The 17,044-nt window shown below is 46.0% G+C and overlaps 1 protein-coding gene across 1 annotated transcript in view; it reads left to right on the plus strand.

Moving 5' to 3' along the window:
* MAMDC4 (MAM domain containing 4) overlaps positions 1-17,044 on the plus strand; it is a 510,080-nt gene that overhangs the window by 284,369 nt on the left and 208,667 nt on the right. Inside the window, exon 20 of the mRNA XM_030206971.1 lies at positions 6,810-7,032. Within this exon, the coding sequence (XP_030062831.1) occupies positions 6,810-7,032 (223 nt within the window). The remainder of the gene's footprint in view (positions 1-6,809; positions 7,033-17,044) is intronic.

Consider the following 17,044-nt stretch of genomic DNA (forward strand, 5'->3'; position numbering starts at 1 on the left):
CTGCTCTTCCAGCAGTAAGATAATCAAATTACAACTGGTTATACACAAGGCTAGAGACAGCTTTCACTGCAGCTCAGTGGCGTAGCCATGGGTGGGCCTGGGTGGGCCAGGGCCCGCCCTATTTGGACTCTGGTCCACCCAAAATTGTGCACTCTTGCTATGGTTTGCAGAGGTCCCCAAACCCCGTTAGCTGAAGATTTCCTCCTTCTCAGGCAGCCAGTGCTCTTTCAAACGGCAGCTGGCAGTACTTGCCTCGAGCTGAAACCAACACCATCCCCTCTTCACATGCTTAGTTTTCATGCATGAACAGCCTGCTGGCCATGACATCAGCTCAAGGAAAGTGCTGCTGGCTTGTTTGGAAGAGTGCTGACTGTCTGAGCAGGAGGAAATCTTCAGCTGGCGGGGTTTGTAGATCCCCTCCTGCTCAGGTATTTAATATTGTGGGCTTGCAGGTGGAGGAAGGGATGAAGAGCAGAGCAGAGGGGGGCTAAGGATGGGAGGAGGGCATGAATTCCATGCCCACCCATCTTGTACTCAGACCCACCCAAAATTGGCTGCCTGGCTACACCCCTGCTGCAGCTGCTGCTATGTAAACCCCCCAGAGCAGCAGGATTCGCAGGAGAACTACTACTAATTCTATTTAGCATTTCTATAGAAACAGCTGATCCATCCTGCTGTGGCTGGGGAGGCACGCCAACCTTATTACAGCTTGCTTCGGGGCTTCTCGGCCTGACGGCATGATGTGCCCCGCCTCCTCTGACCAGCCTTCCTTATGATGCATCCAGCCATCGCGGAAGCAGGAAGGCTGGTCAGAGGAGGCGGGGCACGTCATGCCGTCAGGCCGAGAAGCCCCGAAGCAAGCTGTAATAAGGTTGGCGTGCCGCTACCGGCAGCGATGGGTGATCTAAAGCACATTGGAGGGGGAGAGAGGGATAGAGACACTAATTATAGGGACTGTAGGGAGGGAGTGCGAGGGATAAACAGTGCATCGGGGGGGGAGGGGGGAATGAGAGAGAGCCTGTCAGTAAAGGGGAGTGGGCTCATATAAAGGCAGGGCTACAGAAATTATAGGTACTTACCCTTTTTTTTGTGGGGGTGAGCAGGTTAATAAGGGGGAAGGGGAGGGGAGGCTGGGGGCAAGGGGGAGGGGAGGCTGGGGTGGAGGGGACATGAGTTGGGGCAATTGGGTTGTTAAGACACAAAGAGATTGTTTAAAGTAATATGGAGGGGTTGTTGGTATGAGTACAGGTTATGGGTATTGTTCTTATTATTAATATTGGGTTCTGTGGGCCTGATCTGGAATGTTGTAAGCAAGGACTCCATAGAGAGCCGCTGTGGATAACTTGTGTTGATGGGTTCATTGATGTTCTTGTTTTATAGTATGAAAATTTTTTTTCAGTATTATTATTATTATTAACATTTGTATAGCGCTACCAGACGCACGCAGAGCTGAACACCTGACACAGAGAGACAGTCCCTGCTCAATAGAGCTTACAATCTAATATAGTACAGACAGACAAGACAATTAAGGGCGAGGGAAGTACTGGGTGAGAAGGAAAAAGGGGAGGCATTTGAGTATTGGCTAGGAGCCAAAAGCAGTGGTGAAAAGGTGGGTTTTCAGCATAGATTTGAAAACAGGTAGAGATGGAGCTAGACGTATAGGCTCAGGAAGTCTATTCCAGGCATAAGGTGCCGCGAGGGAAAAGGAACAAAGCCTGCAGTTAGCAGTGGAAGAGAAGGGGGACGAAAATTAAAGTTAAAAAAAAATTAAAATTAAAAGTTAAAAATTTTTTTTTTAAATTAAAGTAAAAAAAAAGGATGGAGGGAAGGAAAGACAAAGGAAAGATGTATGTAAGGGGTCCCTTTACTAAGCCGCAGTAAAAAGTGACCTGTGGTAGTGTGGACACTTGTTTTGGGCATGCCCTGGGCCATTTTTACCACGTCTTTTTTTAATGGGCCGGGAAATGAGCGTTTACTGAAATTAAAACTAGTGCGTGCCTATTTACGGCCTGACCCCTTACCACCACCCATTGATCTAGCAGTAAGGGCTCATGTGTTGCCTACACACTAACCATGCAGCGCACGCCAACTGCTGATTACCACCAGGAACGCTGCCCGCAGTAGAAAATAGAAAATTATTTTCTACCACAGGAGTTGACACATATCAAACTCATAATTACCAGCAGCTGCATGCACTAGCCCGGCAGTAGTGCCAATTTGGTGTGTGCTACCCACGCGTTAGCCCTCCTGCATCTTAATAAAATGGTCCCTAAGTTAAGTGGGTATTTGCAGATTAGCACTAGGTGTCCTACTATCACGTTTGAGGATAAATGTACATTTACATAAATAAGTGCTAGTATTCTAGACATTTACATGTGCAAGAGGCACATATGTGAGTGCCTAGATCAGTGATGGCGAACCTTTCAGAGACCGAGTGCCCAAACAGCAACCCAAAATCGAATTATTTATCGCAAAGTGCCGGTACTCTTTATGGGCGGGGTCACCACTTATGACTCCACCCGTATGATAGCCACACCCCTTACACCAGCCATGGTGCATATAAACAGACATCATTGAAAATATTATACTAGTATAGGAAAAAAAATAACACAACTGTTTTTCATTATAAATCATTTCTGTAAGCTGTTACAACTCCAGTATACCCAGTACAAAATAAGACAGCAGATGTAAATTCTCAAACTGGACATATTCCAAACACTAAAATGAAAATAAAATGATTTTTTCTACCTTTGTTGTCTCTGATTCTGCTGCTCTCTTAACTCCATTTCCAGGGCTTCCTTTCCATTTCTTTACTTTCCTCCTTTCTTCTTCATTTCTTGCCCTCCATCCATGTCCAGCAACCCTCCTCTCCCCTCCAGCCACAAATGTCCAGCCACCCTCCTCTCCCCCCTGCCCTCCCGCCCACCCTCCCAGCACAAGGCCGCCCTCCCACTCAGCACCCAGTAGCACCCAGCACCAGGCCTGCCTCCCATCCAATACCCAGTAGCACCCAGCATCAGGCCTCTCTCCCAGCACCAGGCCTCCCTTCCACCACCCAGTAGCACCAAGCCTCCCTCCCTCCCTCCCTCCTACCCACCCAGCACCAGGCCTGCCTCCCACCCAGCACCAGGCCTGCCTGCCTCCCTCCCAGCACCACCCAGTAGCACCCAGCACCAGGCCTCCCTCCCACCCACCCAGCACCCAGCATCAGGCCTCCCTCCCACCACCCAGTAGCACCAAGCCTCCCTCCCTCCCACCCACCCAGCACCAGGCCTGCCTCCCTCCCAGCACCAGGCCTGCCTGCTTCCCTCCCAGCACCACCCAGTAGCACCCAGCATCAGGCCTCCCTCCCACCCAGCACCCAGTGGCACCAAGCCTCCCTCCCTCCCACCCAGCACCAGGCCTGCCTGCCTCCCTCCCTCTTCCAACCAACGAGGCACCAGGCTGCCCGCCCTCCCTCCCTCCCTCTTCCAACCAACGAAAAGCCACCAGGCCGCCCGCCCTCCCTCCCTCCCTCCCTCTTCCAACCAACGAAAAGCCACCAAGCCGCCCGTCCTTCCTCCCAGCACCTCTCAGCACCAGCGCTCGCCCTCCTCCTCTGAAATTGAAAAGGCGTCAGCAGCTGCAGCAAAACGCGTGGTCTTCGCTCGGCACGCCTTCAGTCTTCGCTTGTGCCTATGAGGGCGGGACCAGAGCTTGAGAGACACAAGCGAAGACCGAAGGCGTGCCAAGTGAAGACCACGCGTTTCGCTGCAGCAGCCGACACCTTTTCAATTTCAGAGGAGGAGGGCGAGCACTGGTGCTGAGAGGTGCTGGGAGGGAGAGCGGGCGGGCAGCCTGGTGGCTTTTCATTGGTTGGAAGAGGGAGGGAGGGCGGGCGGCCTGGTGGCTTTTCGTTGGTTGGAAGAGGGAGGGAGGGCAGGCGACCTGGTGCCTCGTTGGTTGGAAGAGGGAGGGAGGGCGGGCAGCCTGGTGCTTCGTTCGTTGGAAGAGGGAGGGAGGGAGAGTGGGCGGAGCGGACCACCGACGGCGCACGTGCCAAAGGAGAGGGCTCTGAGTGCCCTCTCTGGCACGCGTGCCATAGGTTCGCCATCACTGGCCTAGATTATAGAGTTGCCCTTTACGAGGATAATTTTGTAACACATCACCTAGGCAGGAAAGGCATATAGGAGCACATGTTGCACCAAATTTAGAAAAGAAACCTATGTGCTTCCTCGAAAGCACCTTCAGAAGTTTATACCTGCTCCCAGACAGGTGTAAGTCTATGTGTGTACACATACATAAGTGTCAGTTTTGTCTAGTCACTGCCACTGGGCAAGCTTTCAAATTTGGAGGGTAATTTTATTACAGGTTGCCTAAGTTAATTTGGCAGGAAGTTGTCTTTCCAGCTTATAATCGAAAGAGAAAAACGCCTATATTGCGACCCAAATCGGGAGATGGGCGTCGTTCTCCCATGGGCGCCCAAATCAGTATAATCGAAAACCGATTTGGGGCGTTTCCAACTGCAATCTGTCGCGGAAACAGGTAAAGTTGATGGGGCGTGTTGGAGGCGTGGTGAAGGCGGAACTGGGGTGTGATTATCGGCCGAGGAGAGATGGGCGTCTTTAGCTGATAATTCGAAAAAAAGGCGTTTTTACCGTGATTTTGGGTCACTTTTTTTGGACCCTTTTTTTTCACGAACAGGTCCCAAAAAAGTGTCCCAACTGACCAGATGACCACTGGAGGGAATTGGGGGTGACCTCCCCGGACTCCCCCAGTGGTCACTAACCCCCTCCCACCAAAAAACACCCACTTTACAAACTTTTTTTCCAGCCTCTATGCCAGGCTCAAATGCCGTACCCACCTCTATGACAGCAGAATGTGTTCTATCCTGTGACAGCCTTTCCCTGGTTCTGATGGTGCTCTCGGGTGAGTGTGACACCTTTTCTGTTATGCGCACTGCAGAGTCACATCAGCAATGCATTGTGGTGGGTGTAGAGTATTGGGCTCCGTGATTCCACTAGCTTGTGGCAGATGCTCACGATGTTGGTAGTTGGTAGGCTCTACTCCCATGGTGCTTTTCCCCCTGCTTACTGGGTCAGTGTGTGCCCTGTTTTGTTTCTGGTAGTCCATGAGGTAGTGGCCATTTTTGTAAGCCAGTTTTAGATCCCTTTCACGTGTTAGTCACATTACAGAACTTAGTTCTTACCTTGAATGTGGCTGAAAGAGGGCATTGTACACCATTCTGCCAGCTCTGACCTACTGCTCATCTCAGTACCAGGGAGACTCGTTGTCAGTGGGGCACAACCTCTGATCTGCAGTTAACTGTGAGAAAGCATGCTTATTCCAATAAAGGACGTTTTTGGAGAGATTAGTCTTCAGGTGTCAACTGGTGTGCCAATGTTATATAGCAGCAACCAGTCCTAGAGGCCTGCATGTATGCAGGTCCCTGGAGCACTTTTAGTGGGTACTGCACTGCACTTCAGCCAGGCGGACCCAGGCCCATCCCCCCCCCCCTACCTGTAACACTTGTACTGGTAAATAGGAGGCCTCCAAAACCCACTGTACCCACATGTAGGTGCCCCCTTCACCCCTAAGAGCTATGGTAGTGTTTTACATTTGTGGGTAGTGGGTTTTGGGGGAGGGGGGTTGGGGGCTCAGCACCCGTGGTAAGGGAGCTATGCATGTGAGAGCGATGTCTGAAGTCCACCGCACTGACCTCTAGGGTGCCCAGTTAGTGTCCTGGCATGTCAGGGGGGCGAGTGTACTACAAATCGTGGCCCCTCCCACGACCAAATGGCTCGGATTAGGACGTTTTTGAGCTGGGCGTTTTTAGTTTCCATTATCGCTAAAAAAAAAACACCCAGCTGAAAAATGTCCATTTTTTCGAAAATACGGTCTGTCCCACCTCTTCACGTACCCGTTTTCGGATAAAGACGCCCATGGAGATAGGCGTTCGCGTTCGATTATGCCCCTCCACGTGTCCTTATAAAATACTCGTAGAAATCGTACAGAAATTGTGCCTACTTTGAAGGTATAGACATTTATGGTTGCTTGTGAGCAGGCGTAAATGTTAGCACCATATATAAAGTACATGAGTAATTGATAATTGTACCCATGCTTTGCCTAAACTCCATCCCAAGCCATGCCTGCTATACAAATATGCACCTATGTGCACTGTGCGTACTGTTAGACTGTACCTAATTTATAAGAAACCTTTTATTTGTGAAAACATTTTATAAAATTACCTTCATGTTGATAAAACTAGGTACTATGTTTTCTGTGTGTATGTAGATCCAGATGTGCCCTTGAGTTGAACTGACTCTTGTTGACCACAAAATTAAGGGCCCCTCCCCCCTCTTTATGGTTTTATTGGTATGGTACAGGAATGATTTTTCATGCTGCTCCTGCCCAATTTTAGGGAGGTATGATCTGGACTGGCATTGCTACCAGAACATGCCCAGGATTTGACCCAAGGTAATGGAAAATTAAGTGACTTGGCCAAGGCTGCAAGGGGCTGCTCTAATCACTAGGCTATTCCTCTGCTCTTATGTGTGTATACTCCTAGGCAACTTTACAAGTACCTACATCAGCGTGTAAAACGTTCTACATGCTCAAGTCACTTATAAAATTAGCTCCTTAAAGTTTACTGAATGCCTCCCCCTGTCCTATAACTTGTCATTTCATGGGAGGCCCTATGTAACCAGAGATGATTTGTAGCAGAAAGAATTCTATGGAAGGTCTCTCACAGTCACTCAACCTGAGCCGGCACTTATAATTCTAGCTGGATGACATTTACATTATCCTGGGCTTTCTGTTCCAACTTACAGCTCATCTTCGAGGCCCTGTATGATGGTGACGTTGGAGACATTGCTCTGGATGACATCACCCTCAGATCAGAAGCATGTGCACCTCAGAAGCACTGCTCATTTGAGGTCGGCACTTGTGGTTACACCTCTGGTGGTGGCAAGTACACCTGGGAACGGCAGAATAGTATCATGGGAAGCACCATTACTGGCCCTGGCATGGATCACACAAGGCAAACAGTCAAAGGTAACAAAGTTCATACAAGACAAACACCGACAAATAGCAAGCAAATGGGAAGATATTATTAGGCAAGAGGGATGCTGTTGCCCTGGATTAACAGCTTACATGGGAGGGCTAGCCCTCAGAAGTCATAGATTAGACTGGGCATGAATTGGGAGTCAGGCAAGGACTAGAGCAACCAGATACAGATCAAGGACCAGAAGACATGGAGAAAAGTAGTACAGTTCAGAAACAAGCAGGAACCAGAACTAGAAGCAATAACAACATGAAGGTAGTAGCAAGGACAGACAAATAGCAATTCTGCAGGGCAAGCCCACTGGAAACTGGTAAACCAATATGAGTTCTGGTTCTGTGTATATTTTGGCTTTAACAAAGGCCACATCCTATGTGCCTTTTCCAAAAGAGCATGCACTCATTATAACAACACTTCCACTCCACTTCCACTCCAGACTATTAAACCCCCTTCAAGATTCGTCAGGTAAGAGGAGGATATAGAACTGCAGCGCTAGGTTGGGACCGGTGATCACTGCATACCGTAAGTGGCGCCAGCCATCAAAACAGAGAAGCGCACGTCCTGTAACTAAACTTTAATTATCCCAAGATCGCTAGATCCTGATAAACCACGCCCCTGTGACATAACGCTACCTTCGCAAGACGGAGACTTTGCAACTCAAAAGGAGGACACAATTGCTACGTAAATACAAGGGTCCGGGAGAATAACCTCCAACGCTGAATACAGCAACAATTTCTTCTAAATACTACTGAAATGATACCATAATGAACACCACCATACTGTTCCTTACAATCTACTCCTTATCCATGATCCACCTAACAATGACCACCCCTATCGCAGAAATCAACAAGATACCCAGACTAATCAATAACCGAATACCGACCAAACACACCACATCACACCAAATCGACATAAACCAAAACAAAGGAAAAGAACCAACAAGCATACAACCTCATAAGTACATAAGTACATAAGTACATAAGTAGTGCCATACTGGGAAAGACCAAAGGTCCATCTAGCCCAGCATCCTGTCACCGACAGTGGCCAATCCAGGTCAAGGGCACCTGGCACGCTCCCCAAACGTAAAAACATTCCAGACAAGTTATACCTAAAAATGCGGAATTTTTCCAAGTCCATTTAATAGCGGTCTATGGACTTGTCCTTTAGGAATCTATCTAACCCCTTTTTAAACTCCGTCAAGCTAACCGCCCGTACCACGTTCTCCGGCAACGAATTCCAGAGTCTAATTACACGTTGGGTGAAGAAAAATTTTCTCCGATTCGTTTTAAATTTATCACACTGTAACTTCAACTCATGCCCTCTAGTCCTAGTATTTTTGGATAGCGTGAACAGTCGCTTCACATCCACCCGATCCATTCCACTCATTATTTTATACACTTCTATCATATCTCCCCTCAGCCGTCTCTTCTCCAAGCTGAAAAGCCCTAGCCTTCTCAGCCTCTCTTCGTAGGAAAGTCGTCCCATCCCCACTATCATTTTCGTCGCCCTTCGCTGTACCTTTTCCAATTCTACTATATCTTTTTTGAGATACGGAGACCAGTACTGAACACAATACTCCAGGTGCGGTCGCACCATGGAGCGATACAACGGCATTATAACATCCGCACACCTGGACTCCATACCCTTCCTAATAACACCCAACATTCTATTCGCTTTCCTAGCCGCAGCAGCACACTGAGCAGAAGGTTTCAGCGTATCATCGACGACGACACCCAGATCCCTTTCTTGATCCGTAACTCCTAACGCGGAACCTTGCAAGACGTAGCTATAATTCGGGTTCCTCTTACCCACATGCATCACTTTGCACTTGTCAACATTGAACTTCATCTGCCACTTGCACGCCCATTCTCCCAGTCTCGCAAGGTCCTCCTGTAATCGTTCACATTCCTCCTGCGACTTGACGACCCTGAATAATTTTGTGTCATCGGCGAATTTAATTACCTCACTAGTTATTCCCATCTCTAGGTCATTTATAAATACATTAAAAAGCAACGGACCCAGCACAGACCCCTGCGGGACCCCACTAACTACCCTCCTCCACTGAGAATACTGGCCACGCAATCCTACTCTCTGCTTCCTATCTTTCAACCAGTTCTTAATCCATAATAATACCCTACCTCCGATTCCATGACTCTGCAATTTCTTCAGGAGTCTTTCGTGCGGCACTTTGTCAAACGCCTTCTGAAAATCCAGATATACAATATCAACCGGCTCCCCATTGTCCACATGTTTGCTTACTCCCTCAAAAAAATGCATTAGATTGGTGAGGCAAGACTTCCCTTCACTAAATCCGTGCTGACTTTGTCTCATCAGTCCATGTTTTTGTATATGCTCTGCAATTTTATTCTTAATAATAGCCTCCACCATCTTGCCCGGCACCGACGTCAGACTCACCGGTCTATAATTTCCCGGATCTCCTCTGGAACCCTTCTTAAAAATCGGAGTAACATTGGCTACCCTCCAGTCTTCCGGTACTACACTCGATTTTAGGGACAGATTGCATATTTCTAACAGTAGCTCCGCAAGTTCATTTTTTAGTTCTATTAATACTCTGGGATGAATACCATCAGGTCCCGGTGATTTACTACTCTTCAGCTTGCTGAACTGACCCATTACATCCTCCAAGGTTACAGAGAATTTGTTTAGTTTCTCCGACTCCCCCGCTTCAAATATTCTTTCCGGCACCGGTGTCCCCCCCAAATCCTCCTCGGTGAAGACCGAAGCAAAGAATTCATTTAATTTCTCCGCTACGGCTTTGTCCTCCTTGATCGCCCCTTTAACACCATTTTCGTCCAGCGGCCCAACCGACTCTTTGGCCGGTTTCCTGCTTTTAATGTATCTAAAAAAATTTTTACTATGTATTTTTGCTTCCAACGCTAATTTCTTCTCAAAGTCCTTTTTTGCCCTCCTTATCTCCGCTTTGCATTTGGCTTGGCATTCCTTATGATCTATCCTGTTACTTTCAGTTGGTTCTCTTCTCCACTTTCTGAAGGATTGTTTTTTGGCTCTAATGATTTCCTTTATCTTACTGTTTAGCCACGCCGGCTGACGTTTAGTCTTTTTTCCCTTTTTTCTAATACGTGGAATATATTTGTCCTGAACCTCCAGGATGGTGTTTTTAAACAGCATCCACGCCTGATGCAAGTTTTTTACTCTGCGAGCTGCTCCTTTCAGTCTTTTTTTCACCATTTTTCTCATTTTGTCGTAATCACCTTTTCTATAAAAAAGATCACAAAAAACCCACACAAACCAAGGAATGAGAACTCACAAAAGTCCACATAACACCGAACGTAGATGACCCATACCAAAAAATTCAAGTAGGCTACGTCAACGCCAGATCCGTAGTAAACAAAACAACAATAATAACAGACTGGATCACATCAGAGAAACTTGACCTACTCTTCATCACTGAAACCTGGATCCATGACCAGAAGGACCCTATCATCTTAAACCTATGTCCTCAAGGATACAAAATCACCCACTGGACAAGAAAAGAAAAAAGAGGAAGGGGCATAGCACTCATATACCGATCTCACCTCACAATTGAAACCACTGTGGAATCTATAACAGCCCAACTCAAAATAGCCTCAATCAGAATCCACCATAAAACCCTACTTGACTACCTAAATTGCGTCCTATTCCACAGACCACCATGTAACTGGAACGAAAGCCAGGCGGACGTCATGGACTTCGTTTCAAATACATGTGTATCTAATTCCAATACACTAATATTAGGAGACATTAACTTTCACCTTGAAGACCCAAACTCTACCAACACACGAGATTGCAAGGACTTCCTTCATTTATGCGACCTTACATGGCCAAACATGCAAACAACCCACATGAAGGGCCACACACTCGACCTCATCTCATACAAATTGTCCACTGACCAGAACCTAACCATAACACAAACTAGTTGGACAGAAACACCATGGACTGACCATTACAAACTAAACCTAGCCCTAAAATGGCGAAAAAGGGGTTCTCCCCACACATGAGAACACACAACTTATACCACGAGAGGACAAATAGACCTGGATACATTCTGGCAACAAATATACAACAATGACTGGACAGCACAAACGGAATCCATACATTACCTCTCAGAACGGGACAAAAGATGCAGACACATACTAGACGAAATAGCACCCCTACAAATAAGAACCTCACACAGACAAAACCTGCTCTACATGCACTGTTACCCAGTTCCTATCAGCCAATCTCCAGCCTACCTTTCTTAGCCAAATTGATAGAGCATATTGCATTGATGCAGTTAAAGAATTATTTTGATGTATTTCATTCTCTAGACCCACAGCAGTGTAGGTTTAGAAAAAAAACATGGTATTGAGACATCAATGACATCCATGTTCAATATGGAAACAAAAGGTACTGGTTTTGTCATGATTTTTTCTAGATGTTGCATTCAATCATATGGCAACTAAAGTCACTTGGGATTGGGTCAGTAATTCTAAAATGATTTCTTTCACATTTAACTGGGGTGAGAACAATAGGCATGAATAGGGAATAAAGCCTCAAGTTGGAGTAAGTTGATCCATGGAGTCCCCCCAGGGGTTAGCTGCTTTCTGCACTACTATTCAATATTTATTTTCAGTCATTTGATGACTTCTCATCAGATTACATAAGGTTTACTATCATCGTTATTCAGATGATATAATGATGTATTCCAAGCTCTATTGCAGATGAGGTTTAAACAACAATCATATCTGAATGTTTCCATGCTATGACACAATAATTGTCTTCTAAGTTAGACTCTGTAGCCAACTAGCTCCATGAAAATGAAGGAGAAATTAGACCTTATCTGCTAATTTTCATTTGTTGAGTCTCTCCAGACCATTCCTGATGAGTAGGAATGTGCCCTCCTACCAGCATATGGCCAGCCATCTTCCGACACAAATCGGGAGATGGTCGGCGATCTCCTGAACCCGGCCAAATCGGTATAATCGAAAGCTGATTTTGACCGGGTTCATCTGCTTTCCGTCGCGGAGTCGGCGAAACATCAAGGGGGCGTGTCGGTAGGGTAGTGAAGGCAGGATGGGGCCGGGACGGGGCAGGATGGGGGCGTGCTCACGAGATGGCCGGCTTCGCCCAATAATGAAAAAGCCAGGTTTATAGAGCATTTCGCCGGCTTTACTTGGTCCCTTTTTTTCACGACCAAGCTTCAAAAAGGAGCCCCAAATGACCACCAGAGGGAATCGGGGATGACCTCCCCTTACTCCCCCAGTGGTCACCAACCCCCTCCCACCCAGTATGCAAGTCCCTGGAGCAGTTTTTAGTGGGTGCAGTGTACTTCAGACAGGTGGACCTAGGCCCACCCCCCCCCCACCTGTTACACTTGTGGTGGTAAATGGGAGCCCTCCAAAACCCACCCAAAACCCACTGTTCCCACATGTAGGTGCCCCCTTCATCCCTTAGGGCTATGGTAATGGTGTAGAGTTGTGGGAAGTGGGTTTTGGGGGGGATTTGGGGGCTCAGCACCCAAGGGAAGCGAGCTATGCAGCTGGTTGGCCCCCCTCACACGACCAAATGCCTTGAATTTCGCCGGGTTTGAGATCGCCGGCATTATTTTCCATTATGGCTGAAAACTGATGCTGGCCATCGCAAACCTGGCGAACTCTGACATTTGGCCAGGCCGAACCGTATTAGCGAAAAAAAAGATGGCCGGCCATCTTTTTCGAAAATACAGTTGACTCCACCCACTTACGGCGCCGGCCCTGAAGATGGCCGGCCAGCTATATGGCCAGTGCCGTTTGATTATGCCCTTCCACGTGATACAAGGTTCCTCATTAGGAGTCACCAACCAGGAAAAGGATCTAGTTAGTCATTGCTGATGACACGTTGAAACCCTCTGCTCAGTGTGCAGCAGCGGCAAAGAAAGCAAATAGAATGTTAGATATTAATAGGAATGGAATGGAAAACAAAAATGAGGACATTATAATGCCCTTGAATTGCTCTATGGTGCAACTGCACCTCGAATACTGTGTGGAAATCTGGTTACTGCATCTCAAAAAAGATATAGTGGAATTAGAAAAAGTAGAAAGAACGGTGACGAAAATGATAAAGGGGATGGGATGACTTCCCTATGAGGAAAGGCTAAAGCAGCTAGGGCTCTTTAGCTTGGAGAAAAGATGGCTGAGGGGTGAGGTATGATAGAGGTCTATAAAGTAATGAGTGGAGTAGAACAGGTAGATATGAATCACTTGTTTACTCTTTCCAAAAATAGTAGGACTAAGGGGCACGCAATGAAGCTACAAAATAGTAAATTTAAAACAAATCAGAGAAAATATTTCTTCACTCAACGTGCATTTAAACACTGGAATTCATTGCCAGAGAATGTGGTAAATACGGTTAGCTTAGCAGGGTTTAAAAAAGGTTTGGATACCTTCTTAAAAGAAAAGTTCATAAGCCATTATTAAGATGGACACAGGGAAAATCCACTGCTTATTTCTAGGATAAACAGCATAACATGTATTGTACTGTTTTGGGATCTTGCCAGGTACTTGTAACCTGGATTGGTCACTGTTGGAAACAGGATACTGGGCTTGATGGTCTGTCCCAGTATGGCACTGCTTATGTTCTTATGACAAAGCAACATGGTTGAGAACAAATAACAACAGATCCCCAAATAACTCAGCGGAAGAAGGAAACAGCTATCAGAAATTAAACTGTTATAGTTCTATAGTTCAGCTTTATTTAATATGCCACAAATAAATACAAATATCTAAGTGGTTTACAAATCAAAAATATTAGGGTTGGAATGAGAGGATAGAAACAAAAGGTAAATTGGGTTACATGGGAGATTTAATAAAACCCAAAATGGATGTAAAATTTAATTAAAATTAACCTAGGGAGAGACAAAAGTTAGGAAAGGGAAGTGAAAGAAAGAAAATTGACAGGGCAGTGAAAGAGTAATTTCACTGTGAGGGGTGTGAAGTGTGAAAGGGGAGATCATTGTGATCATCAAGAAATAGGGTAAATGCTTTAGTGAAAAATGAGCTTTACGGATGGCTTGAAATCTTAAGAATGAAAGTTTGGTTCGTAAGTGAAGAGGGATGTCGTTCCATAGGGTAGGCAAAACAACTGAGAATGATGTGGTTCTTGCAAGATGAGCACACCTAGATAAATGAGAGTACAACCAGAAGATGATGTTGAGAGGTACAATAGTGTGCATACCAGAGAATAAAATATAAGGTGTTTGAATAGAAACAATGGAAGAACAGAGTGAAGAATTTGAAAGGTAATTACAATAATCTTAAAGAGAATTCGGTATTACATGGGTAACCAATGTTCTGCCTGAAGGAAAGGGGAAACACTGTTAATTTTTGCACTGTATATCAATTTAATGACTGTATTTTGAACCAACTGTAATCTGTGTAGTTAGTAAAATGGTAGGCCATAAAGGAGAGAGTTGTAGTAATCAAGGCGTGAAATTACAAGAGGTGGAGTGAAGATTTATCAGAGAGATCTTGCAAGACATATTTGACGGAGCACAAAGAATGATTTCTTAACAAATGCAGAGAGGTGTGGTAGTCGTGTTAGTCCACTTTTAAAGGTAATCAATAGAAATAAAACATGGAAAAGAAAATAAGATGATACCTTTTTTATTGGACATAACTTAATACATTTCTTGATTAGCTTTCGAAGGTTGCCCTTCTTATCATTTCTAAAGCGCTACTAGACGTACGCAGCGCTGTACACTTGAACATGAAGAGACAGTCCTTGCTCAACAGAGCTTACAAACTAATTTGGACAGACAGACAGAACAAACAAGAGATAAGGGAATATTAAAGTGAGGATGATAAAATAAGGGTTCTGAACAAAGTGAATAAGGGTTAGGAGTTAAAAGCAGCATCAAAAAGGTGGGCTTTTAGCTTAGATTTGAAGACAGCCAGAGATGGAGCTTGAGGTACCGGCTCAGGAAGTCTATTCCAGGCATATGGTGCAGCAAGATAAAAGGAATGGAGTTAGCAGTGGAGGAGAAGGGTGCAGATAAGATTTACCCAGTGAACGGAGTTCCCGGGGAGGAATGTAGGGAGAGATGAGAGTGGAGAGGTACTGAGAAGCTGCAGAGTGAATGCACTTATAGGTCAATAAGAGGAGTTTGAACTGTATGCGGAAACGGATAGGAAGCCAGTGAAGTGACTTGAGGAGAGGGTTAATATGAGCATAACGACCCTGGCGGAATATTAGTCGGGCAGCAGAATTTTGAACAGATTGAAGAGGAGAGAGATAGCTAAGTGGGAGACCTGTGAGAAGCGAGAGGTGATAAGAGTGTGGATGAGGGTTCTGGTAGTGTGTTCAGAAAGGAAAGGGCGAATTTTGCTGATATTATAGAGAAAGAAATGACAGGTTTTAGCAGTTTGCTGAATATGTGCAGAGAAGGAGAGGGAGGAGTTGAAGATGACACCAAGGTTACGAGGTGATGAGACAGGAAGGGTGAGAGTGTTATCCACAGAAATAAAGAATGGGGGAGGAGGAGAGGTTGGTTTAGGGGAAAGATTAGAAGCTCAGTCTTGGTCATGTTCAGTTTCAGATAGTGCTGAGACATCCATGCAGCAATGTCAGACAGGCAGGCTGATACTTTGGCCTGGATTTTGGCTGAGATTTCTGGTGTGGCAAGGTAGATCTGGGAGTCATCAGCGTAAAGATGATACTGAAAACCATGGGATGAGATCAGAGTACCAAGGGAAGAAGTATAAATGGAGAAAAGAAGAGGTCCCAGGACAGATCCCTGAGGTACACCAACTGACAGTGGGATAGAAGTAGAGGAGGATCCACTAGAGTATATGCTAAAGGTACGCTGGGAGAGATAAGAAGAAAACCAGGAAAGAACAGAGCCCTGAAATCCAAGTGAGGACAGCTTATCAAGGAGTAGGCTGTGATCAACAGTGTCAAAAGCAGAAGATAGATCGAGAAGGATGAGTATAGAATAGAGACCTTTGGATCTGGCCAGGAACAGATCATTGGAGACTTTAGCAAGCACTGTTTCAGTTGAATGAAGAGGGCGAAAGCCAGATTGAAGTGGATCAAGAATAGCTTGAGATGAAAGAAAGTCAAGGCAATGGCGGTGAACAGCACGTTCAAGTATCTTGGATAGGAAAGGGAGAAGGGAGATGGGGCGATAGTTGGAAGGACAGGTAGGGTCCAATGAAGGTTTTTTAAGGAGTGGTGTGACTACAGCATGTTTGAAGGCATCAGGAACAGTTGCAGTGGACAGTGAAAGATTGAGGGGATGACAGTAGGAGAGATAGTGTTAAGTAGCTGGGTGGGAATAGGATCAGAGGAACAGGTAGTTGGTTTCGAGGAGGAAATAAGATGTGTAGTTTCCTCTTCAGTGATTTCAGAAAAGAAAGAAAAGGAGGCAGGGGTTGGAGGGTTGAGAGAATGGACTAAGGGAAGGAGAGGTGGAGGTGACCTGGTTGAGAATTCAAGTTTAATCTTGTGAACCTTATCATGAAAGAACTCAGTAAGAGTCTGGGGGGAAAGTGAAAGGGGGGGTGGAGGTGAAGGCACTTTGAGGAGAGAGTTCAGTGTGGCAAACAGACGTCGAGGGTTTGAACCAAGAGAATTTGTCAACTGGATGTAATAGTCCTGTTTGGCAAGTAAAAGAGCAGACTGGAAGGAGGTCAGCAAGAATTTGAAATGTATGAAGTCAGCATGGGCACGGGATTTCAGCCAAAGGCATTCGGCAGAGCGGGCACAGGAACGTAGGTAGCGGATTCTAGAGGTCAGCCAAGGCTGGGGTTTGGTACGTTTTACAGAATGGGGAATGGGAGGAGCGAGAGTATCCAGAGCAGAGGAGAGAATAGTATTATAGGAAGAGACAGCCTCATTGACAGACTTAGATAACATAGTGGTAGAGAAGAGATTAGAAACATTGGAGGACAGAATAGAAGGGTTAATAGCCTGAAGATTCCTAAATGTATTGGTTAAGATTAGACGGGACTGGGGAGGGTGTTTAAGTGT

Source organism: Microcaecilia unicolor, chromosome 6 (genome assembly GCF_901765095.1).
Source record: "Microcaecilia unicolor chromosome 6, aMicUni1.1, whole genome shotgun sequence".
NCBI classification, from domain to species: Eukaryota; Metazoa; Chordata; class Amphibia; order Gymnophiona; family Siphonopidae; genus Microcaecilia; species Microcaecilia unicolor.